This window comes from Microtus pennsylvanicus, chromosome 1 (genome assembly GCF_037038515.1).
Source record: "Microtus pennsylvanicus isolate mMicPen1 chromosome 1, mMicPen1.hap1, whole genome shotgun sequence".
Taxonomy (NCBI): domain Eukaryota; kingdom Metazoa; phylum Chordata; class Mammalia; order Rodentia; family Cricetidae; genus Microtus; species Microtus pennsylvanicus.
In genome coordinates, this window is record NC_134579.1 from 73,597,680 (window position 1) to 73,622,580 (window position 24,901).

Here is a 24,901-nt window from a genome sequence, read left to right on the forward strand (position 1 = left end):
GCCACCACCGCCCGGCTCTTAATTTGAGTTTTTAACTGTTTCAAAAATGTATCTGTTTTTCTGGGTGGTAGTGACACATGCCTTTAACCCTAGCACTGTGTGTGTGTGTGTGTGGGGGGAGACAGAGGCAGGAGGAACTCTGTGATTTCAAACCAAAAAAAAAAAAAAATCAAGGCCAGCATGGTCTACAAGTTCCAGGACAGCCAGGATTACACAGAGAAACCCTGTGTTGAAAAAGCAAAGCAAAACAAAAACAATCAAACAAAAGTACGTGTCTCTGTGCAATTATCCGAAGGGAATTTGACCGAAAGGGACCACACACCTTTAATACCAGTATTTGGGAGGCAGAGGTGTGTGCCACCACGGCCTGGCTCTGAGAGGATTTTCTGCAAGAGATTTTTAAAATGCACGTCAATATTTACATTAAGAAATACATTGTGAAAATTATTAAACACCTAAAAAGAAAAACTAGAACTTATCTTGCCAGATAAAAAAAGGGGGTCTACAGTAATTAAAGTAGAATGGTATCCACATGTGTTGGCACACACCTGTAAGCCCAGCACTCGGGAGGCAGAGGCAGGAGGATGGCTATAAGTTAAGGGTCTAGCCAGGGCTACACAACAAGATCCTGTCAAACGCAGCAAAACAAACAAGAACATAAGAGCAGGTTTGGAGAGATGGTTACTCTTCCAAAGGTCCTGAGTTCAATTCCTAGCAACCACATGGGGGCTCATAGCCATCTGGAATGAGATCTGGTGCCCTCTTCTGGTCTACAAGTATACAGACAGTCAGCACACTGTATACATAATAAATAAATCTTAAAAAACAAAATTTGGGGACTGGAGAGATGGCTCAGAGGTTAAGAGCACTGGCTACTCTTCCTGGGGACCAAGGTTTAATTCTCAGCATCCATGTGGTGGCTTACAACCACCTGTAACTCCAGTTTCAGAGAACCGGACTCCCTCTTCTGGCTTATACTGGTACCAAGCACACATGTGGCTCATAGACATACAAGCAGGCAAAAATACCCATACATATATATATTTTAAAAATGAGACTAGGGCCAGGCAGTGGCGGCACACGCCTTTAACCCCAGCACTCGGAGGCAGAGGCAGGTGGATCTCTGTGAGTTCGAGGCCAGCCTGGTCTACAAGAGCTAGTTCCAGGACAGGCACCAAAGCAACAGAGAAACCCTGTTTTGAAAAAACAAACAAACAACAACAACAACAAATGAGACTAGGGTCTCATAAGGCCCATAATGGCTACAACTCACAATGTACCCAAAAATGGCCTTGAATTTGTCACCCCCCGCTCTATTCCCAAGTGCTGTGTCCCCATATGCAGTTTATGGGTGTTGGGAATCCAACACAGGATTTCTGTGTGTTAGGTAAGCACTCTACCAATTGAGCTATTATATGGCAAGCCAGGAGAAGATATTTTCATGTATAGTTGTTTGAATGAAAATGGGCCCTGTGGTAGTTTGAATGTAATTGGCCCCCATAATTTCACAGGGAGCAGAACTATTAGGAGGTATAGCCTTGTTGGAAGAGGTGTAGCCTTGTTGGAGGAAGTGTGTCACTGAGGGGCGGGCTTTGAGGTCTCCTATGCTCAAGATACTGCCCAGTGAGACAGTTCACTTCCTGTTGCTTTCTGATCAAGATGTAGCCAGCACCACGTTTGCCTGCATGCCACCATGCTCCCCAACATATGATAATGGACTAAACCTCTGAACTGTGTGTGAGTCACCCAATTAAATGTTTTCCTTAATAAGAATTGCCAGCGTCATTTCACAGCAACAGAAACCTGGCTAAGACAGAGCTGGTACCAGGGACGGGGGCAGCAACTGCTGTGATAGGCCTGACTATATTTTTGTTCAGAGGAATTTGGACTTTGGTACTTTGAGTTAGGAAAGCAGTGGGCTGCAGTAAGCTTAATGGGCCATCCTAGCAGGGCATGGAAGACAGAAGTGCTAAGAGTTATTTGAATTGTTGGGGGCTTGCTCAAGACGTTCCAGGGAATTTTAGTATGTTGCCTAGAGATAGTTCTTTTTTTTAAAAATATTTATTATGTATACAATATTCTGTCTGTGTGTCTGAAGGCCAGAAGAGGGCACCAGACCTCATTACAGATGGTTGTGAGCCACCATGTGGTTGCCGGGAATTGAACTCAGGACCTTTGGAAGAGCAGGCAATGCTCTTAAGCACTGAGCCATCTCTCCAGCCCCGAGATAGTTCTTATGATTTTGTGTGTGTGTGTGTGTTTTAAATATTTATTATGTATACAATATTCTGTCTGTGTGTATGTCTGCAGGTCAGAAGAGGGCGCCAGACCTCATTACAGATGGTTGTGAGCCACCATGTGGTTGCTGGGAATTGAACTCAGGACCTTTGGAAGAGCAAGCAATGCTCTTAACCACTGAGCCATCTCTCCAGCCCCTGTGTGTGTGTTTTTGAGGCAGGATTTCTCTATGTATTTGGAGTCTATCCTGGAACTCACTCTGTAGACCAGCTGGCCTCAAACTTACAGAGATACGCCTGCCTCCCGAGTGCGGGGATTAAAGATGTGTGCCACCACTGCCCAGCTAGTTCTTATGATATTGCAGTGAAGAATGTGGCTGCTTTTTGCCCTTGTCTGAAGAATCTGCCTGAGCCAAAGTGAGGAAGTTTGGTTTAATTCTGTTGACAGAGGAAATCTCAACATCCTGGTATAGACTCTGTTGTGTGGTTATTACTGGTAACTCTAATGAAAAGTTAATAAAAAAGGAACAAGCCGAGCAAATAAAAATATAAAATGTACAGATTGAGAAAAAGGGTACCAGGAAGTGGAACTGCATTAAATCCTCGGTTCCAGGAGATAAACAGACGAGAAAATAGAATAAAGGGAGTGGTGGCCTTAAAGGAAGATCCCACCCAGCTAAATTTCCAATCTGTGAAAAAGGAACTAAAGAAAAGCTAAGAGCCAGGTGTGATGTGGTGCCCATCTTCAATCCCAGTGCTCGGAAGGCAGAGACTGGAGGATCTCTTGAGTTTGAGGCCAGCCTGGTCTAGAGATCCAGTTTCAGGACAGCCAAGTTTAGGCAGTGAAGGAAACCAGAAAGCTAGTGAAGATGTAATTGAACAAGGGGGCCATGTTCCAGCCCCTGTAAGCAGCAGAACTTGGCAGCTTTGTTCACATGGTTCTGGAGTTAAGGATTGAAGATACAGCTATGAAATTTGCCTCTGAGACCAAGAAAAGCCACTGAGGTCAGGCATCTGTCAGGGATCTCCCTGAACGGAGGCCTGGAGTGGCCATTGTGTGAAGCCTTGAAGTTGAAGCCTGCATTGCCTTGAAGACCCCAAAGTGTTGGAGAGCCAGAGTCATGGGCTACTTGCCTAGGAGAGCTGCCAACAGGGAGTGAGACCAGACCAAGAGAAAGAACTGTGCTGCAGTCAACAAAGCTGAAAGGAGTTGGAGATCTGAAGAGTGTTTTGACATCAGACATGGAGATGTAGAGCTTGGAGTTGCCCACCTGGTTTTCAGTCTTGCTTTAGTCCAGTATTTTCTTGCTGTGCTCCCTTCCCTACATTTTAGAATAGTAATATATATCCTGTAATATTATATATTGGAAGTGATATGTTTTTTATTTTGATTTTATAGGGGATTACAGTTAAGAGATTGCATGAATCTCAGAAGAGACTTTGGACTTTTAAACACTGTTGATACTGTGATAGATTATGAGGACTTTTGAAGTTGGACTGAATGCATTTTTGCATTATGACATGACTACAAACCTTTGGGGGCTAGGAAGTAGAATGTTGTGGTTTGAAATAAAATGAGCCCCCAAAGGAGTGGCACTAATGGGAAGTCTGGCCCTGTTGGAGGAAGTGTGTCACTGTGGAGAAGGGCTTTGATGTCTCCTATGCTCAAGATACTGCCCAGCGAGACCTTCCACTTCCTGTTGCCTTCTGATTAAGATGTAGCCAGCACCATGTCTGCTTGCATGCTATCATGCTCCCCACCATGATGATAATGGACTAAAGCTCTGAAACTGTAAGTCACTATTTTAATTAAATATTTTCCTTATAAGAGTTGTCGTGGTCATAGTGTCTCTTCACAACAATAGAAACCTTAAGACAGCCCCCATAGGATCGTATGTTTGAATATTTGGTCCCCAGCTATTAGATTGTTTGGGAAGGATCAGGAGGTATGGTCTTGCTGGAAGAGGTGTGCTACTGGGGGTGGGCGCTGAGATTTCAAAAGACTCCTGTGACTCCCAGTTCTTTCTCTACCTTGTGTTTGTGGATCAAGATGTAAAGCTCCTTTACTCCTCCGTTATGGAATCTAACCCTCTGGAACTGTAATACAAATTAAATGCTTTATTTTATAAGTTGCCTTGGGATTTTTGGCTCCTAAAAAAGCAAGAGCAAATCAAAGCTGGTATGAATGTGATTCAAGGGTGCCAGGGTTCACCCCAAGTGGATGGTAAATGCTGGCAGTATCATTCACGTGGTTGTGACTTTAGAACTGTAAAGAATATACAAGTAAAGGGGGCCGGGCGATGGTGGCGCATGCCTTTAATCCCAGCACTCGGGAGGCAAAGGCAGGCGGATCTCTGTGAGTTCGAGACCAGCCTGGTCTACAGAGCTAGTTCCAGAACAGGCTCCAAAGCCACAGAGAAACCCTGTCCTGAAAAAACAAAAAACAAAAAAACAACAAAAAACAAACAAACAAAAAAACAAAAACTACTCTATAAGTAAAGGGGTTGCAGAATCTTCCTCTGTGGCTAAGGAAAACCTCTGAGCCCAGGCATGTGGCAGGGGAGTTCCTGTGAGTTCCTGTGCACTGAGAAGCTATTGTGTGAGGCCCTGCAAGATGGTAGAGGTGCCAGAGCTGTGGGATGTCTACAAGGGAGAGCTGGATACAGAGAAAAGAATCAGCCCAAGAGGGAACACGTGTGCAGTCAGCAAAGCTGGAAGAGCAGAGCCATTTAAGTCCTTTGGCAGCACATGACTACATGGAGGCATGGAGCTACAGGCCTTGGAGTTTGCGCTGAGGGATTTCAGTGCCCCTCCCCTCTAGCAAGGTGTGATTATTTACCTATCACTTTTTCCCATTTCTCCCTTTTCCTTCCTTCTTTCCTTTCTTCCTTCCTTCCTTTCTTCCTTTCCTTTCCTTTCTTTTTTATGGTTTTTCAAGACAGGTTTCTCTGTAGCTTTGGAGCCTGTCTTGGACTCACTTTGTAGACCAGGCTGGCCTCGAACTCACAGATATCCACCTGTTTCTGCCTCCCGAGTGCTGGGATTAAAGGCTTGCACCACCACCACCTGGTTAAATAAAGGGTCTTAGTATATATCTCTGGCTGTACTGGAACTCACAATGTAGACCAGCCTGGCCTAGGCCAGATTGGGTTCAAACCTGAAAAGATCTAACCACCTCCATCTGCTTCTGCCTTCTGGGTGCTGGGATTAAAGGGGTGAGCCACTATGCCCAGCTTATTTATTTGTTCCTCGTAAAGACTTACCTTTTTTTTGTTTGTTTTGTTTTGGTTTTGGTTTGTTTTTTTGAGACAAGGTTTCTCTATAGCTTTGGAGCCTGTCCTGGAACTAGCTCTTGTAGACCAGGCTGGCCTCGAACTCACAGAGATCCGCCTGCCTCTGCCTCCCGACTGCTGGGATTAAAGGCGCCACCACTGCCGGGCTGTAAAGACTTATCTTTGACTGGACTCAGAAGCAGAAGTTCTCAACAAGGACATACTACACCTCTTGTCAATCAGTTCCTGGTGTTTGCTTTAGCTCCATCCTCTAAGCCCAAAGTCTAGACTACTCTGCAGCCTCCTTATCTTTCTTGGTGCATTCTTTCTTCTGAGAAGTACATCTAAGTTTGTGTTGCAGGACATTAGAATAACAAGACACTGAATATTAGGTGCTTTGGTCCTGGGCTTATTCTTAAAGGAGTTTCTGACAGCATATCGGTAGATACATTTTCTTCTTTAGAGAGATTTAAAAGCTCAGAAATTCTGCTAGCTCTTTTGGGCCCCAGCAAAAAAGGTACAGTAGCATGACTGCCTGGGAATATCCTCTCTCTCTCTCTCTCTCTCTCTCTCTCTCTCTCTCTCTCTCTCTCTCTCTCTCTCACAATAACCAAGTTGAGAACACTTAAAATGACATCCACAATTCAACCTGAATGTTACAGGTAGCCCACCAGAGATGGTCACTAAGGCATAGTTTATAGCCAATTGAAAGTCTTTATGTCAGCTAATGCTAATCTCAAAGATGGGCGGAGAAGATCACCAACCCAAATCATTATGGCCAAATTAACTAAAGCAAACAATTATTAAAGCAAGCTTTTGTTTTGTTTTTTAAGACAGGGTTTCTCTGTGTAGCCCTAGCTATTCTGTAACTCAATTTGTAGACCAGGCTGGCCTCAATCTCAGAGAGATTCACCTTTCTCTGCCTCCTGACTGCTGGGATTGAAGGCATATGCTACCACCACCAAGCTTAAAGCAAGCTTTTTAAGTTGTATACACAGAAAAAACAATTGGGTACACAGGCTGCCTCTCCCTTAAGTAGGGTTCTAGAGGTCAGTCAGCATTGGATGTGAGGAAGACAAACTTTATAGCTCAGGAGTTTCCATATGGGGAAGCTGACAGTCAAAATAGACAGGGTTACAGGAGCAGAACCTAAGCATGGCCAGTTAATCATAACGTCCTCCTGAAACAAAGACACGGTTGCAAGGTGGGCATAGCAAGGAAGTCATAACAACCTTCTGAAACAAAGGTAGGGTTGTAAGAGGATTAGAAACAAAGACCATTTCCCAGAACAGGCAGTAGAGAACCATTTGTAGCTAAGGTCACAGGTGGGGCATAGCACAATCCTTGAGAAAGAGGTGTAATCAAATGAACCTAGCTTGCCTTTACAATAAGATGGCTTTTAAGCCAAAAATGGAGACAGGCTGGTTCATCACAGGCTGGTCTACACTCCGATACTTGGGACTCAAGTGTAGCCCCGAGTGTTTTAGGGTAAGGGGTTTTTAAAGGCAAAAAACTATATCCAGTTGCAGGGAGAGGTTTTGAGCAAGCAAGACGTTTAACAGAAATTAAGTTAGCTGGAGAATCTTGAACTAAAATAGAGTTGGGTAATTTTCCACACAATTCTCCATTAAGGAGACCAGATTCTAGTTAAACCTGAAATGGCCTCTGCAAGAATCTAAGATGGAGGGACCTCAGCAGTGTCTTTCTCTGTCGTGTGAACAGACTTCCTCTCTCCAGTTCTCCTTGATCTAGAACAATTCCACCCCTACTCAACAGCAGACACCTTGCTTCATTGGAAAACCTTGTTCTTCCCACCACTGGTTGGGACCACGTGACCCTTCCACTCTTCACCCAGAGCATCTCTGCTTCACCCAGCTACGCCTATGGCCAGTGAGCGTCTCACAGAAGAGTACAAAGTTTGCAAGCAAGTATTCATTGCGGCCTTCAGGGAGTTTCTGACAGCAGGCGGCTGGGAAGGATATACTCAGCTTCATCTTGACTCATCCCCCTGCCTAGGAAGTGCCATGGAGCTGGGGAATGGGACACATATCTGAACTTGGAATTTTTTTTTTAATATTTTTTTTAAACAGTGTAAGACCATAGGGGGCTTTTGAACTCGGTTTGTTAAATGCATTTTGCACTGTGGTATGACCACCAGTCTATGGGAGACAGAGAGGGGAATGCTGCTGAGTCACAGTGCCCCGTGAACTCACACACTCGAATACTTGGTCCCCAGTTGGTGGAACTGGGACGGATTAGGAGATGTGGCCTTGCTGGAGGCGGTGTGTCACCGGGGGTGTGCTTCAAGATTCAGAACACTCAGTGCCATTCGCAGCTCTGCCGCCTACGTTTGGAGGAGGATGTAGATCTCAGCTACCACTCCATGCCCCGATGGTCATGGATTCCAACCCTCTGCAATCATGAGCTCCAAACCAAATGTTTTCTAAATTGCCTTGGTCATGGTGTTTTTTTTTCCTTTTTTTTTTTATGGCAGTAGAAAAGTAACTAAGACAGATACACATGGAGCTGGGGGAAGAAATGTAACTTTGTCTGAAGCATCCAACTTGTTGTGATACTTTGTATTTAGATACCTTTAGGATTGATGAAGGCTGGCGCAGCTGGTGAGAGCACTTACTATGCAGGCTGAATATCAAAACTACGGAAGTACTTAGAAAGCCAGGCATGGTTGTTGTAAATGTCTGTAACTGAAACTTTGGAGGTTGGGGGGGGGAAGGGGGGTGGGATGGGGGGAGTGTCTCAAGAGCTCGATGGACAGCCAGCCTAGAGCAAATAGAGAGCGTCTGCCTCAATGAGAGACTCTGCTCATGGTATAAAGTGGAGAGACAAGGACATCTAATGTCCTGTGTTGTAGATCATGTGGTGCCCAAGGACTAGGTACAAAGCAAAATGGTCTTGGTGACAGCCTGGCCCATGGCCATTCTAGAGCACGCTTGACACCTGACCAAGAGCACCCATGATGCAAAGCCCGCAGCAAACCTGATCAGACAACCAGAATTCTGGTCGCTGCCTCTCCCGAGAATATATATAGGAGGCCCTGTAAATGTACTTGGACAAGGTGAAGCCAAAGCTTTAAACCAAATCAAAACCTAGTGAGAACCAATAAAGCAGTGAGGCTCACAAGTAGTCACGATCACCATATTGGCTAAGCCTTGAACTACTAGAAACCAAGGAAGTCAAGCATGGGGCATATCTTAGCAACCTTATCCCTCTCTGAACAGCACACCTAGCAACCTGTTAGCAACCTAGGACTCCCACTAGCACCAAGCTGCACATACATGCGCTCCAGACAATGGAGTAAGTAGCCTTTGTTATTCACAGCTATCAAACGTAGGCATTTCTTTTTTCTTTTTTTTGGTTTTTTGAGACAGGATTTCTTTGTCCTGGAACTAGCTCTTGTAAGCCACACTGGCCTTGAACTCACAGAGATCTGCCTGTCTCTACCTCCCTAGTGCTGGGTTAAAGGTGTGTGCCACCACTGCCCAGCATCTAGCTTTTTAAAAGCATGGTCTGTGTGCCCAGGCATCACAATACACAGTGCAGGTCAGAGGACAACTCAAGTCTTTATATTTCCAGACAGGGTTTCTCTGTGTAACATTTCTGGCTGTCCTGGAACTTGCTTTGTAGACCAGGCTGGCCTTGAACACATCGAGATCCACCTGCCTCTGCCTCCTGAGTACTGGGATTAAAGGTGAGTGCCACCAGCCTTCCGCGGGAGGTCAGATTCTTTCCCAGCCTTGGTTCACTCTGCCAGCATCTCCTACAGGCTTTGGCATCCACTCTGCATGCTCAAGCCCAATGGAGAGATAGGCTCAGGCAGAACTCAACAAAATGTCTACTAGACTTCAAGATTGTAACAGCATATGGGAGTGAGCAGCTTGTGGACTGGCCGAAATGCCTTGCCTTGTGAGAACTGTGCTGAGAACCAGCCAAGTTACCCAAGTGATGCTGGTGAGGATGGTCAGGCCGAGAGAGGCAAGCAGTCCATGATTTCAGTGAGTTTAAGATCCTGGTCAGCACAAAGGCCAGACGTAGGCAGAACAGCTCCAGGTTAAGCAGTTACAGGACTGCCCCGCCCCTAGCTGGTATCAGTCAGTGCAGTGGGTGGTTGCTGCACAGAATGCCCTCCAGTGCAGGGCTGCTTTCCACACGTTTTCTGAAATAGGGCTGGCTGCCACCAATCTTTCCATGCCCTGGGTCACTAACTTTCAGTCACTGGCATCTCATCTCCAGAATTCCTGCAGCGTGGGTGGGCTCTTCACAGTTCATGGAATTCCAGTCACCACCTAGTGCCGCCCCCTTCCCATAGGCTCCAGCACACTGAAGACAGCCTGGGTGCCTGCACTCTTTTTAAGGTCCATGATTAGCTAAAGAAATGTCTTCTTAGCCGGGCGGTGGTGGCTCACGCCTTTAATCCCAGCACTCGGGAGGCAGAGGCAGGCGGATCTCTGAGTTCGAGGCCAGCCTGGCCTAGAAGAGCTAGTTCCAGGACAGGAACCAAAAATCTATGGAGAAACCCTGTCTCAAAAAATCAAAAAAAAAAATGTCTTCTTTTTGCAATCCTTCTAGTCATTGTGGGCACCCAGCAAACCAAACCCATCCTGCATGCTTTTATACTGTGTGGTGGCTAGTCCCTTAACAGTGCCACAAAGAACCCAGGCTCAGGTGGTCTGCTTTACTCTTCTGGAACCCCTTCCACTGACAGCAGAAGTGCTGGATCTGTCCTCATACCACCCTGAATTCTGATGTTCTCGGTGCTCCAAGCTCTTCCAGGGACCATAAGCATCTGCATGACTCCTAAGGGGCTTACAAAGTCAGAGGGACTTGGGCTGAGCATGTTAGACTGACAGACATAGGGCCTATGGTTCCCCAATACACTTCTCTGTGGGTTTCGAGATGGAAAAGCCTCCATCACTGCCGAGGTACATGCAGCCGTACACAGGGATGTCTGAGGGGTGGACAGGTCTCACTAGCCCACCAGCACCAGCTCTGTGGTCACTAGAGCCTTCTGGATCTGGGAATCATGCAAAGGCTTGTGTGTTGAAGGTCTGCCCCAGTGTGTGCATCCAGAGCTCTGGCTTCCAGGATCATGCGCTCGTGTAGCAGGGAGGATCTAGCTGAGGGACTGAGTCCTTGGGAACCCACTCCAGAAGTGCGAGAGTGGCACTCTGAGCTACTGTCTCAGCACATCCCCCACACTGTATTCTGTCCCAGCCCACGCAGGCACATGAGCAACACAGTCAAGCGCCCTTGGGCCAAAGCCTCTAAAATCATGAGGCAAAATAAATCTTTCCTTGCTTTAGTGTTTCTTGTGAGGAACTTTCTCACAATCCAAGGCTATCTCACATTCTCCCTTGCCCCACAGGTTCTCTTCCCAAATTACCTAGACCACAACATTCAGCACAACTTGAAGACTCTTGGGTTGGAAACTCATGACTACAATTTCCAGTAGGCTAAGGCAGTCCCTCTGTTGACTCCATGTTAACGTCTACATACTGATTAACTGCAGCAGCTAAGTCCTTGAGAACTTACAAGCCAGACTCTTGTTAACACCTCTCCTCCCTCTTTCATAAAGGGATGGGTCTCCCGGGTCAGGCTGGTCTCTTAAATGGACCCAAATGAGCCTTTGGCTTCAGCCTCTGGGGTGCCTGGGACTATAAGCCCATGTGACTGCATGTCTTCCCCTCTTAGAAGTCTGCTTTATTTGAAAAGAATAAAGTGTTGAAGTGTCCTATTTCTTTCAGTTAGACAATTCCCTACTTCCCAGGCTCCTTCTGCATGATTAGAGAAAAAAACCAGAATGTCAGATCGCTAATGCAAACTGGGAACAACAACAGTTTCTCTTGAGCCTGAAGGTTCAGATTAGAGAAACTGGAGGCTGGGTCAGAGTCCCTGGAGAGAGCAGTTGTTGAGCCATGTATGAGGCCAGATTCCAGAATCAGTTCAAATCCCAAGCAGCAGGGGTTGAGACAGCTGAGGCCACATCTAGGCTAGGGTGTAAGTACCAGTAACCCCAGAACCCTGCTTTCCATTCCTCCAGCCCGAGCCCACCCAAAGGCCAGACAGATGCCATCTCCCAACAAGAGGAAGGCTGGCACTGCCGTTGCTCTGTATGCATGACATTTATATCCTAGGAAAACACCAATCAGAGAGCCCAGAACCAACAGCAGAAAACCATGGCAAATCCTGCCCATGAAAGAGCAGAGATGAGGCAAGAGAGATACAGAGGATATTTAATTTACATAGCAGCCACATGGGGCCCTGTCAAGCTGGGCATTCGGGTACTTATAACCCCAGATGGCACCCCTACCCTTTTCCGTCAGAGCTGTCTCCACCAGCCCTTCGATAGGCCTCCCCACATTGTGCAGAGGACGCTCCAGTTGAAAGGAAAAGAAATCTGGGAAATAAGGCTGTCCCCAAATAGGGAAAGTCCCAACTCTGGAGTTGGTTGCCTATACGGTAGCTCAGGGGTCTCGCAAGACCAGTCCATGTCCTAGGCACAGTCCTTACTCAGTCGGCGGCTCTAGAGGAAGCCCTCCCGGCGGAACTGTTCTTGGAGGAGGGCACGGTACTGGTCAAATCCTCCCTCAACCCGGGTCACACTGCCTTTCTCACACACCCACAGCTCCTGGCACACCAGCCGGATGAAGCGCTCGTCATGGGATACCAGAATCACGCCACCCTGAAAGACAGAACAGGAGACTCAGGGGAATGGCTATCAAGTGGTGCTGAGGCCTAGGGAAGAACAGTCAGGCTAGAGCAGGCTCACCCTGAAGTTGTTGAGAGCATGGCCCAAAGCCTCAATTGTCTCCATGTCCAGGTGGTTTGTGGGCTCATCCAGAATGTAGAAGTTGGGGCTGGAAGGGAGAACACAGAAGTTACAAGATGGGAGACAATGAATTCCTATGGCACAAATATCAAAGAATCATTTTGTAATGGGCAAGAAGCAAGAACCCAAGAAAATAAATCTCACCAGGGCATGGTCATCTGAGCAAAGGCTACCCGGCTCTTCTGGCCCCCAGATAAACTTGCAACAGGGCGCATGGCCAGTTCCCCAGAGATGCCATACCGGCCCAATTGGTGTCGATATTCCTCTTCGGGTCGCCCTGGAAAAGGCCCCCACATCAGACGGGCTCTTGGCCCAAAGCTTTTGCTATTCCCTACGTTCTTCTCAATGTCCAGGCTCTTATACCCAGACTTAGGCAAGCTGCTTAGGCTGACCGAAGACAGGCCTAGGTGCAAGGACAGCTAAAACGCTGTTGCTGCAAACCCTACCCTAACATACCAGGGAACTTTCGAGCTAGGAGTTCCACAGCGCTGACGTTCAGGTCTAGCTGTTCCACGTGGTGCTGGCTGAAATAGCCTATCTTCAGATTTCTGGAGGCAAAAAGAAAACAGAAGGCACCGCTGTGGAGTAGTACAGGTAGCTGAATGTGTAGAGAATGCGTACAGTTCACAGCAGGGAAGGGTGGGGAGTATGTGTGTGTGGGGGGGTGTCCTTACCTGTGGGCATGCCTGATACCTCGAACAGGAGTCAGGTCCCCCATGAGCAGCTTCAGCATAGTAGACTTCCCAGCCCCGTTCTCTCCAACCTGAAAGAAGCATGAGCATGTTTAATGAGTGCACATGTGTGGGGGAAGGAAGGAAGAGGAGCTCTGGGTAGTCCCAGCCTTTCAACCAAAACCTCCGAGGAACTACCACCACATGCAAAGCCGCAAAGGGAACCGATACTTGAGTACTTGCAAAGGGCAAGAGTTACTTCTTCCGGTAACCAGAAGTGGCGTGTCCCCATGCATGGGTACATCTGGGTACAAATATGTGCATGTGGAGGCCCAAGGCAACGCAGGATGTCTTCCTCAAATTTTTCTGCAGCTCACAGTTGCACTAGCTGGCTAGCCACCCTGCTCTGGTGACTCCCAGTCTCTGACCCTTGCAAACAGGGATTGAGCGCTGTCATGAGCACTCAACTGTAACATGAGTTCTGGGGACTTAATCCTGGCCCTCACTTTTGGCAGAAAGCACTTTCTACTTGCTGAGCTATTTCCCCAGCCTTTCTCTCCCTTCTGAGGAAAGATTTCCTAAACCAAGCTATAGAACAGCATACTCTACTCTAAATCCTGACTTACAACCTACGGTCTTGCTTTAATGTCTCATGGCTGACATAACCAGACCAAGAGCAGTAAACTACTGTTCTATAATTTATGGAATGCTGCGAGCCAGACTTCTCATCTCTGAGGTGGCCTGTGTGACTACAGAGGACAGCAGCAGTCTAAGTATAATTTTCAGGCCCTGTACTCTTCCTTCTAACGTCTCAGGATTGTCCAACCCACGCTTGCTAAGACAAACAAGTCCCGGGACACAGAACAGAGGAGCAACCGTACCACGCAGATGCGAGACTCAAGGTCAGCAGAAACAGACAGGCGGCTGAAGATGACGTGTTTAGGGTCATAGTAGAAATCCACCTCATCTAGCTGCAGAATCGGTGGTGAGAACTTCTCGAAGCCATCAGGGAACCTGCAGGAGGTGCAAGTGTCAAGTGTGGAGACAGCCAGGAGAGACTCCCCATCAGCTCCCCGGCTTAGAACTCACTTCATCACCACCTCTGACTCCTTGTCCACTGGCTTTAGCTCAGGTCTGAGGAGAGATGGAAAAATGATTATTTAACAAGATGTGAAAGTGGAAAAGAGAACACTGGGGGTGGGATTAATGGAAAAACCACAAGGAAACCTGACACACACACACACACACACACACACACACACACACACACTCATGCAACATGCAATCATCCTAACACACACACACACACACACACACACACACACACACACTCACGCAGACGTGCAATCATCCTAACACACACTCACACGCAATTATCCTAACTGCAGGCATCGGAATAAAGGTCATGATGACTCAGGAGTAAAGAACTCCACTATGCAGAAACACGATAAGACTTAGGCTGGTTACAGCACAGAGAAAGCAAGACAACTGAGACGAAGCTTCTGCCCTGCTGGCTGGTCCTCGGCGCTGGGAGATGGTAAGTAGGCTGCTGAGGGAGGACTGCTATCAACAGTCCTTAGTCATGGAACCATGTGCTACACTACTGACTGGCCAAGTAAGGTGTGCCCACTGGCAAGACTACTATGGACTAACCAACTGCTTCTCAACAGGAATTGAGGCCTGCTTCATACGAGCACCTCACATCTGTGCTGTAAACCAGATCAAAACAGGGGGCCAGGGAGGTCACAAGCACTAGTGTGGCAGCTACAGCTATTTGTTACATCACGACGTGCCCATCAGATTGCCTTCTAAACGATGTCTATCCCCATAGGTTAGTCAGCTTCAGTCTGTGGTCAAGTGCCGAGGACAAGCAACTGGTGAGTGCTGAGCCATCCATGGGATATAACATTCTCTCAAGGGCCCAGGGAACATTCTCTATCATTAACACACTCTAATAAAAGCAGTAAAATTCAGCTTGGTGTTGAATGTGGTAACACACCCACAATATTACCATTTAGGGGCCTAGAGCCAACTTACATAAACATTCTGTGCCATGCAGAGAGACCTGACTCAACTAAATGACAAGAATTATCTAAACTTAAAAACAGAACTCAGTTCCTCTTACACAAGGAAATGCTTGGAGAAAACAGACTTGCCAGTCCTTCAATTAGCTAATGCTACAATGTATTCTTCTAGCTCACAATCTCTAAGAAAGAGAATCATCTTTTTTTGTAGCTTAAAAAATAAACAAACTTGGGGCTGGAGAGATGGCTCACTGGCTAAGCGCACTGGCTGTTCTTTCAGAGGACCTGGGTTCAGTTCCCAGGACCTAGCTCAGAACTGTAATTCCAGTTCCAGCGGTCTGACACCCTCACACAACATCCATGCAGGCAAAATACATGCAGGCACATTAAAAAAAAATTAAAATACATATATAAGCTAGGTGCTTTTGATCTTAGTACTTGGAAGGCAGAAGCAGGCAGACCTCTCTGAGTTCAAGCCCCACATGTTCTACATTGCAAGTTCCAGGCTAGCTAAGACCACATAAAGGGTGTATGCAGCTTCAAACAAAAAGTAAAATAAAAATTAAAAGCATATACATTAAAAATATATACATATAAAAATTTGAAAATATTTATTTTCTTATATGTATGGGTATTTTACATGCATGTAAGTTTGTATGCCAAATGTATGCAGTGCCCATGAGGTCAGAAGGTGTCAATTCTTTTGGAACTGGAATTACACACAGTTGTGAGCTATCATGTGGGTGCTGAGAACCAAACCCATGTCCTCTGCAAGAGCAACATGCATGTCTTTTACTGCTGAGACATCTCTCCTGCTCTAAAAAAATATTAATGACATTTATTTGCCCACGGTGACACACACTTTTAATTGTAGCACTTGGGAGGCAGAGCAGATGGACCTCTGTGAGTTTGAGGCCAGCCAGGGCTCTATGGTGAGACCTTGCCTCAAAACAAAAAACAAACCCCAGAAAAAGTCTGGAACCTATTCCCTCTTCTACTATGAGTCCTGGGGATAAAACTCGAACCATCATGTTTGCCACGGGTACCTTCTCCTGGCTGAATGGTTTCCCAATAAAAAAAACAAACAAAAACAACAACAACAACAACAACAAAAAAAAAAACCACCCCAAACCCCATCTTTCAACAGCTTTAAAAAAACTTAAATCTGTGTTCTTCCTTTATGTTGTACATGTGAGGAAAGGGCTCACCAACTTGCCTGAGCTGGCTTTGAATTTAGAAGTCCTTGGCTTTGGCCTTCCCCAGTTCTGAGACTACAGCTCTATGCCTCCAGCCCCCAGTCTGTCTTGGTAGCTTTTACCCTTAAGATATAATAAATGTTTCCATGTCAGAGTTGTAAGCCTTATGAATTTACCCTCCCAGAATTTCTAGAACGACTCCTTCAAGATTAAACTCTCAATGACTAATTTTATTAGTCATGGAACTGCTTATCAAAACCACAGTGAGATGTTGCTTCCAAACTATTGGGGCGGCCAAGAAAGCAAGAGTTAAAAACAAGTGCTGGCAAAGACATAGGACAATGACAGCTCCTATACTGGAGGAGGTATATAAACTAATACCTCTGTTTTAGTACACAGTCTGACGAGCCAAAAGTGGAAGTGATTCCAGCTTGTGGGAAGCAGATGTACCTGAAGTTTGAGGCTAGCCTGGGCTACAAAGTGTCTCAAACCAAAAAACAAAAAGAGTGGTCTGGACCTGCAACCACCCACAGATCCTTTCTGCATTGCATCCAACTATTCTACCCAACCAGACTTTCTAAGTACTTTCCCACGGTCTAGCCTCACCTCCTCACCAAGAAAACTTCTCTTTGCAATGGAGAGAGACCATTACAGAAAACTACAACCAATCAAAACCCAGTGTTGTAGAACCCAGTCCCAATACATCCACAAAACATGCAAGAGAACCTTTTGGAAGAAGGGAAAGACTAAGAGCCAGAGGAGCAGGGAGTTTGCTCTGAGACTGTTTCCTAGCAATGTCAGAAGCACACCCATAAAGTCTCAACAATATGACTACCCGAACGTGAGTTGAACGAGAATGACGTCAACAGACATGCCAAAGTGTGTGTGGGTGTGTGTGGGGTACAAGCCTAAACCCTACACAAAGAACTATAGGCAACCAAGGAACACTGACAGTAGGGGAACAATCTTCCTCAGGGAAGAGCACACCAACTGGTATCCAGTACCAAATGGTCAGCCCTGAAAACACAAGTAACATTATACAGATTGAACAAGCTATACTTAGGAATATATTCATGTACATATGCACATGTAACAGCAATTCATGAAAAAAAAGAGGCTATGAACTGGAAAAAGAGTAAGGAGACATATAAGGGAGGGTTTGGAGGGAGGAATGGGAAGGGAGAAATGATTTGATTATAATCTCCACAAAAGAAAAAATTCATTAAAAAGATGCAAAAAAAAAGAATTCTGATATGACTTGTAGTTGTTTTTTAGTGAGACTTGAAGTGTGTCCCATGTAAAATAAATGTATAAAATTACTGAATTAAAAAAATTGGTCTGGAAGGGCTCTAGGGATATAAAACAGTTGCTAAAATGCTTGCCTACTGTGCACAGGTCTTAGTTCCAATTTCCAGCATGCACAAACTGTGTGTGGTGACATAAGTCCATAATCTCAGCACTTGGGAGGTAGGAGGATGAGGAGTTCAAGGTCATCACTGGCTACAGAAGACTTTAAGGCCACTTGGCAGGCAGACCTCTGTGAGTTCCAGGACAGTCAGAGGCCAGCCAGGGCTATACAGTGAAACCATTTTAACAACAGCAGCAGCAACAAGACCCCCTCAAAAGTTAAATTACCATGTAAAACAGCAAATCTTAGACATGTACCTAAGCAAAAACAAATGTTTGCTTAGCAACTTGAACACAGGGGGTTGGAGGGATGGCTCAGTGGTTAAGGGCACCTACTGCTCTTGCAGAAGGCCCAGGTTTGGTTTCTAGCACCCACATAGTTGCTTAAAGTCATCTGTTAATTCCAATTCCAGGAGACTCGCCTCCAACTTCTGGCGCTTGACCAGGAGTACACACACACACAGACTTTACATACATGTAGACAAAACACTCACACACATAAAAAAAAATCTTTAAAAAAATAAAAATAAAAAAACTCGAATATAATCATGTTCACAGCAGGCCAGCTGTGGTGGCTTGCATCTGTAATCTCAGCACCCAGAAGACTGAGGCAGGAGAACTTTTGTAAACCGGCAGTCAGTCTTACAGACTCCCACACCCCCTAGAAAGTTTACAGTTGCATTCATTATTCCTAAAAACAAAATGGGAATAACCTAATGTCCATCACCTGACGCAATAAATGAAATGTATTCGAGTCATGAAATGGAGCATCATGCCACCACGAAAGGCGGTGAAGTGTTAACATTATGACATGGATGACCCTAGAAAACATGGCTCTTAGAGAAATCAGACACAGGTGAGGCTTAGTCTGCACTAGTCTTAAACTTCAGGACGGGGAGAAAGAAAGGCTAGACAAAGCAGATAGAGGCAGACAATACGTCTGAATTGTGGCTGCCTAGCTGAGATTAGTGGTTGGAGTAGAGGCTGGCTGCTGGCTAGGGGAGGCCTAGAATGGAAAGGCAAGGTCAGCTTACAAACTGAGGAGAGGAAATGAAGGAGTCGGTGTCTGGAAGAGGACTCTGTACTCACAGCTTCTCCAGCATCTTGAGTTTACTCTGCACTTGAGACGCTCTGTTGGCATTGTACCGAAAACGGTCTATGAAGACCTACAAGAAATGGGCACTCATCAGGCTCCCTCACTGCCACCGACTGATGCCATGGGATGGGACTCAGTCCTGCCTCCCCCGCCCCTGCACACCTGGATGTGCTGGCGGTACTGCTGCTGGGCCTCATACTCGCGCTGCTGATTGAGGAGCCGCTCCTGCTTGCTCTTGATAAAGGTTTCAAAGTCCCCCCGGTAGCCGTCTAGTCGTTGGCTGTGCAGGTGGATGATGTCCGTGGCAATGGCGTTCAGGAAATTGCGGTCATGAGAGACAACTAGGATTGTGGAGGGCCACGTCTGAGGAGCAACAGGATGGGAGGCTGTTTGGAAGGGTAGCCAGCCCCCAGTGTCTTGGAGGCAAACTTTATTCAAACCTACCATAAAGCCGTAGTTAGACTCACCTGTAGGTAATTCTCCAACCACAGGATGGCCCTTACATCCAGCATGTTTGTGGGTTCTGGAGAGGAAATAAGAAACACATACTTGGGAATGAAGGGCTGGAGAACTAGAAAAAAGAACGTTATCATCCTTGTCTAGTTCCAAAGTCAGAGCAACTCATTCAGACTCACCGTCTAATAGCAGGAGATCTGGCCTAGGAAAAAGAATACAAGGCATGAGGTTTTACGGCAGGAGACTGACCAGCTTGTCGTGTTCAGTCTCACATTCTCAGGCTCAGGAGACTCACCTGGCAAACAGAGCCCGGGCTAAGGCCAATCTCATCCTCCAGCCACCTGAGAACTCCCTAATGACAACAGACTCACATTAGGGGTGGGTGTTCATCAGGACAAGCAGGGCCAGAGCCAGCAGCATTCAAAGCCAAGAATGGCCAAATTTACCCACCTGGTAGGCTGTTGTTGCATTTTAGGGGTGAAACCAAGTCCTGCGAGAATGACCGATGCTCTGGGAATGAAAATGAGAAGACTCCAATTGAAACAGTTCAAATCTCATTTGAGCAACTAAACAGGAAAGCAAGTGGGAATTTTAAATACCTGGCAGGTGCCTTATCGGCCTCAATCTCCTCCAGTTTGGAATAGACTTCTGCCAACTGTGCAGCTTCTGAGCCCTCTGCCCTGGGAAGGAAAAAGACCCAAACAGCTTGTATAAAGACAGTCTAAGAGGTAGTCGTGCACCCTCTAAGTTGGAAGGCAGGCCACCGGGAGAGAGGGCTTTACAGTTCCATAAGCCAAACTCCAAGCTCTGCTGCTCACTTGGGAGGCCCCATGAATTATGGAGACATTTTGTAAAAGATAGTGTCTTAGTGTCCAGGTTTCTATTGCTGTGGTAAAAGCAACTTGGAGGGGCAATTTTATCTTATAACTCTCAGGGAAAGTCAGGGAAGGAACTCAAGGTAGAAGGTGAAGCAGAGCCATCCACGGTGGAACACAGCTTTATGGGCCTGTTTCTCCTGGCTTGCTCAGTCTGCTTTCTTATTCAACCCAGGACCACCAGCCCAGGGGCGGCACCACCCACAACTGAGCTGGGTCCTCCCACAATCATTAGTTAAGAAAATGCACCACAGGCTTCACCACAGGCCAATCTGATGAGGGCATTTTCCACTGGAAGTGCCTCTTCCCTAGTAACTCTAGCTTGGGTCAAGTTAACACCAATCAACCAGGACAGACAGCTATTGCTTGTACCCTCTAGCCTGAAGCCTTCACCTGCCAGCAGCAATCTTGACACTGAGCTCCCGTTCCTGCCGTAGCAGGTCTTCCCGTACGGTGTCACTTTCCAGAACACTCTGCAGGGCAGGGGTGTCATCTCCAGCAACTTCCTGTTCCACATGCAGCAGGGAAATATGGGCTGGAACCCTCAGGCTCCGAGTGGCCAGCATCTTTAGCAATGTCGTCTTCCCCAGACCATTGCGTCCTACCAGCCCATAGCGTCGGCCCCATGCCAAGTTCACATCTGCTCCAGTCAGCAGTACCCTGGAGGGGTGGCAGAAAAGAGGTGAAGAGTGATTCAGGAGCAGGTGCAAAGAAAAGTTAACACTCCATAGTTCCAAATACTCTTCTAATGATAAAGATCATGCCTCTGGTCATTCCCTCACCTATCCCCAAAGGACACATCGAAGTTCTCAATTCGCACATCATAGGACTTGTTCTTGCCAGATGATTCCATCCGACTCTCTTTTCTGCTGCCTGCCTGGCTAGCGGATGCCTCCTCCAAGACACTTACAAAAGGAGAAATGGACAGGATTAAGGGCTCCTGACAGTCCTTGAATACCAGAACCCGTCCTGCTCCCTTCTGAGTACTTCTTCCTAAACTCACAGAGGGCTGCTGGTCTTCAGAGTTTCCTTCTCTGAACGCTTTTCCTGCTTTGCCTTCAGTCGAGCTTCAGCCTTCTCCAGTTTCTTCGCATTCACTGTCTGAGTGAATTCCAAACACAGCCAGCTCATACTAGGGTACAGGTTTGAAAGGGAACTCCAGGGACCACTTCAAACAAACCCTTACAGCTTACCCATGATGATATAGAACCAAAGACTCGCAGGAAGACACATCAGAACTCCCCCCCAATAAATCCACTATTTAGACAGTCAACTCTTACGCCCACCATAGACACAGCCCCTTTCCCTTTCTGCTCCTCACCGAGGACTGTTCCCTCTTTAGCAGTCCTGGAAGTTTGGTGTCACAGTCTGTAAGTGATAAGAAAGGCAGTCACCTTCTTCAGGGAAGGGAAATGAAGACTTTGAGTAACAAGAACCAAGAACAGTTTTTAAGAAAGATTATGCCAGATAGTAGTGGCGCACATCTTTACTCCAGCACCCGGGTGGCAGACACACAGATCTCTATGAGTTTGAGACCAGCCTGGTCTACAAAGTGAGTACCAGGACAGGCTCCAAAGTTACAGTGAAATCTTGTCTCAAAAAAAAAACAAAACAAAACAAAAAAACAAAAACAAAGCTGCCCTTTCCTGTTTCTAAATGGTAGTGCATGCCTTTAATCCCAGCACTGGGGAGACAGAGGGAGGCGGATCTCTGTAAATTCAAGGCCAGCCTGGTCTACAAGAGCTAGTTCCAGGACAGGCTCCAAAGCTACAGAGAAACCCTGTAATCAAAACCAAAAACAACAACAAAACAAACAAGACAGTATTATGACACTGGAATAGATGATTATTCGCCTTGAAATAAAGAAGAAAAAGATCTCATATTTAAAGACAGAGGCTGAAGTACTCTTACAAGACCATGCTGTTGGTTAAAGTACAAAATTGGCAAAACAAAGTATGTTTAGCTCAAGGCTCTATGCCTCCTACTATAGGCAATAGCTTGGAGAACCTTCCAACCCTTCATCACAGTTTCTTTTTTTTTTTTCTTGTATGTTTGTTTTTGTTTTTATTTTTCGAGGTAGGGTTTCTGTGTTGCCCTGGCTGTCTAGGAACTTGCTCTGTAGACCAGATTGGTCTCGAACTCATGCCTGCCTCTGCCTCTGTAATGCTCGGAGCACCACTGCCCGGGTCATCACATGCTCTTAGGTTCACAAAATACCACAAGCTCCTTCAAGCCGTGTAGTAGAAGAGATGGACGGAGTCCCGAGATGCAAGGAGCAGGTGGATAGGGGTGGAGGCATAAGGCAGCTAGTTCAATCTCCCCTCCATCTCACCGTAGTTTTCCATTATCTTTGACAACTGGATGGGGGCGTCCAGTAGCACCTGGCTGTTTCCCTGGTTCTGTGGCTCAGCCCTGCGTGGGTAGGGATAAAAAGCAGTCAGTTCGGAGAAAAGATTTACAGCCTTCAGACCTTCCCCCACGTTTGTACTCCGTTCGCCTCCCCCTGCCCATCAACTCCTTTCCCTTGGCACCTACAGGCGTAGAGTGTTGTACATGCGCTGACAGACAGCCCTGATGCCCGCGTCATCCTTGCTGTCCCCGGACACTTCTTGCAATAGTTCGCCGACAGCTTCCACCAGGTCGTCGACAGACTCGAAGTCCGCGCTGCCGCTGTGCAAGACGCCTGGGCCGGGTACCGCACAACAAGAAAGACATCGGGTGTCTTTATATGCGAGCAGTCTCAGTGTTTGATCAGCCAACTCCGGGCTCCAGACCCCACCGGCCCTCAAGATAAGAGGTCACACAGAGGAGAGACTAGACAGCAGTCTGCTGCACTGTCCACCCTCAGTCTTCCCTCACGACCTCCACTTCAGCCTCCCCCGGCAGTTAATTCCGTTTCGCTCACCGGTCACGTAGTCGAAGACCTGCCCGTCAATTTCTGGGAACTCGCTCCGCAGGATGTCGGCACAAGTCGCCATATTCATTCGGGATCTCGACTGCGCAGTCGTGATGAGACCTAGGCCTAGGACCGCCTCCTTGCCCTCCCCCCTCCCCGAAATCGCACCCCCCTTTCCTTCCAAGGCGCAAGCGCAATAATGACGTAAGAAAGCAGAAGCCTGCGTGGAGCCCAGGGGGCGTGGCTAGCGGGACTGCACGCAAGCGCCGAGATGTCCCCAGGCACGGGGGCCTCTGCGCCTGCGCAATTCCTACTTCACGAATATATTCGTCACCTGTGCGGGTTTTTGCTGCCTTCTGGAAAGCAGAGATGGAGTTGAGGGGTGTGGCGGAGTCGCCTGACGTTTATCAGCGCGAGCACAGTGGGTGCTGGGAGGGGCGCCTCGCCTAGAGACAGACAGCTGTAGAAGTGAACTGCTTTGCTAGCTTGGAGCCTTCCCTGCAGGCGCGTGCCGCTGCACGCCCACCCAGGCCTTTAGGCCTCGGCGTTCTGCTGACTCACAGCAGCTCAGTGCAGTCTATCGGTTTCGTTTCGTCCAGTTAGTTGGCCCGCTTGGTGATGCCCACCCAGCCTTCCACCCTCCCCTGCCTGCTCTGTGCTCAGTTCCTTCACACTCCATAGGTGTTCAACCAGGTCATTGAGAATTAGGCTGTTCTGTTCTTCCACCACTCCAAGGCACCACCGCCCACCGCCAGAAAACCCGATCAACAAGAAGCCCTTTATACATTGTTACTCTGGATCTACAGACAAAGCAGATTTTCTTACATCCTGAATCTGGGGATGTGTAAAAGTACCACCCATCGATTTGCTCAGGTAGATTTTGTTTCTAGATAACACTATGAAAATTCTTCCTAATACGCTCAAATTACACCCGTATTCTTTTTCTGAGACAGTCTTTCCAGATAATTCAAGCTAACCTTGTCTGTCACTCAAGTACTGGAACTAAAAGCATATGCCACCACACTGGACTGCCCACTCATCCATCTTAAACATTACTGCAATGGGGAGCCAGTCTTGGTGTTTAAAGTTTAAAAAGCCTATAGCAGCATGCCTGAGGATATAGCTAAGTTGGTAGAGTGCTTGTTTAGCATGCCTGAAGCTCTGTGTTTGGTCCCCAGTACCTCATAAAACTGGACGCAGCAGCCTACGTTTGTAACCCTAACATTCAGGAGGCAGTGATGGTATCAAGAATTCAAGGTTGCTGGGTAGTGGTGGTGCACACCTTTAATCCCCGTATTTAGGAGGCAGCAACTCAGATCTCTCTGAGTTCAAGCCCAGCCTAATCTACAGAGGAAGTTCCAACACAGCCAGGACTAACTACACAGAGAAACATTGTCACAGAAGGAAAAGAAAGAAAGAAAAAAGGTCACCCACAACCACAAAACCAGCATTGAGCCTCTAAATCTAATCTAATAACCATTTTACCGTAAATACAGATTAGGGGTTGGAGAAATGATTCAATAAAGTGCTATCTATGCAAGCATTAAGGACCTGAATTTGATCCAAGTAAAAAGTCATCTGTCAGGAATAAGTGATTATGGTCTATTTCCAGTATAAGGTATACTTAGTGCTCATCAATGAGTCACATGTAAGCACGAGGTACGATATCTCTGCTTTCCCTAGAGGCTATTACCTGCTACCTGGCAGGTTTACCTTAGGACTGAGAAGTTGGTGAGCTACATAACTGAGCCCATGTATCAGGGAAGTGGGAAGGGATCTTCAGCACAAGTTGGGTGGGGACAATGCTAGAAAGATAATGGAAAGGACTGCAACTCTCTGGAATATCAGCTTATGAGAGGAAAAAAAAGAGGGCAGGATTTTTGTTCGATGCCAAATCAGAGGGTCAGCCAGCCATGTTTGCCTC

General features: G+C 46.9%; 1 protein-coding gene across 2 annotated transcripts; it reads right to left on the reverse strand.

Moving 5' to 3' along the window:
• Nucleotides 1–11,744: 11,744 nt before the first annotated feature.
• Nucleotides 11,745–23,132, reverse strand: Abcf3 (ATP binding cassette subfamily F member 3). Of its 2 annotated transcripts, XM_075968770.1 has the most exons (21): nt 22,987–23,132; nt 22,617–22,764; nt 22,414–22,493; nt 21,403–21,449; nt 21,085–21,182; nt 20,864–20,986; nt 20,475–20,741; nt 19,806–19,886; nt 19,657–19,716; nt 19,502–19,558; nt 19,386–19,408; nt 19,218–19,273; nt 18,913–19,113; nt 18,744–18,820; nt 14,117–14,161; nt 13,909–14,041; nt 13,031–13,119; nt 12,813–12,904; nt 12,501–12,633; nt 12,297–12,384; nt 11,745–12,209 (listed from the first exon to the last, which is right to left on the reverse strand). In XM_075968770.1, the coding sequence occupies exons 1-21, from the start codon at nt 23,063–23,065 to the stop codon at nt 12,051–12,053; spliced, it is 2,136 nt and encodes a 711-aa protein (XP_075824885.1). In that variant the 5' UTR covers nt 23,066–23,132; the 3' UTR covers nt 11,745–12,050. The 2 variants fall into 2 exon arrangements, with proteins under 2 accessions (XP_075824885.1, XP_075824896.1); XM_075968781.1 differs by lacking the exons at nt 20,864–20,986; nt 21,085–21,182; nt 21,403–21,449; ... (1 more) ...; nt 22,617–22,764; nt 22,987–23,132 and having other exon boundaries at nt 11,747–12,209; nt 19,806–19,911; nt 20,475–20,574.
• Nucleotides 23,133–24,901: the final 1,769 nt, after the last annotated feature.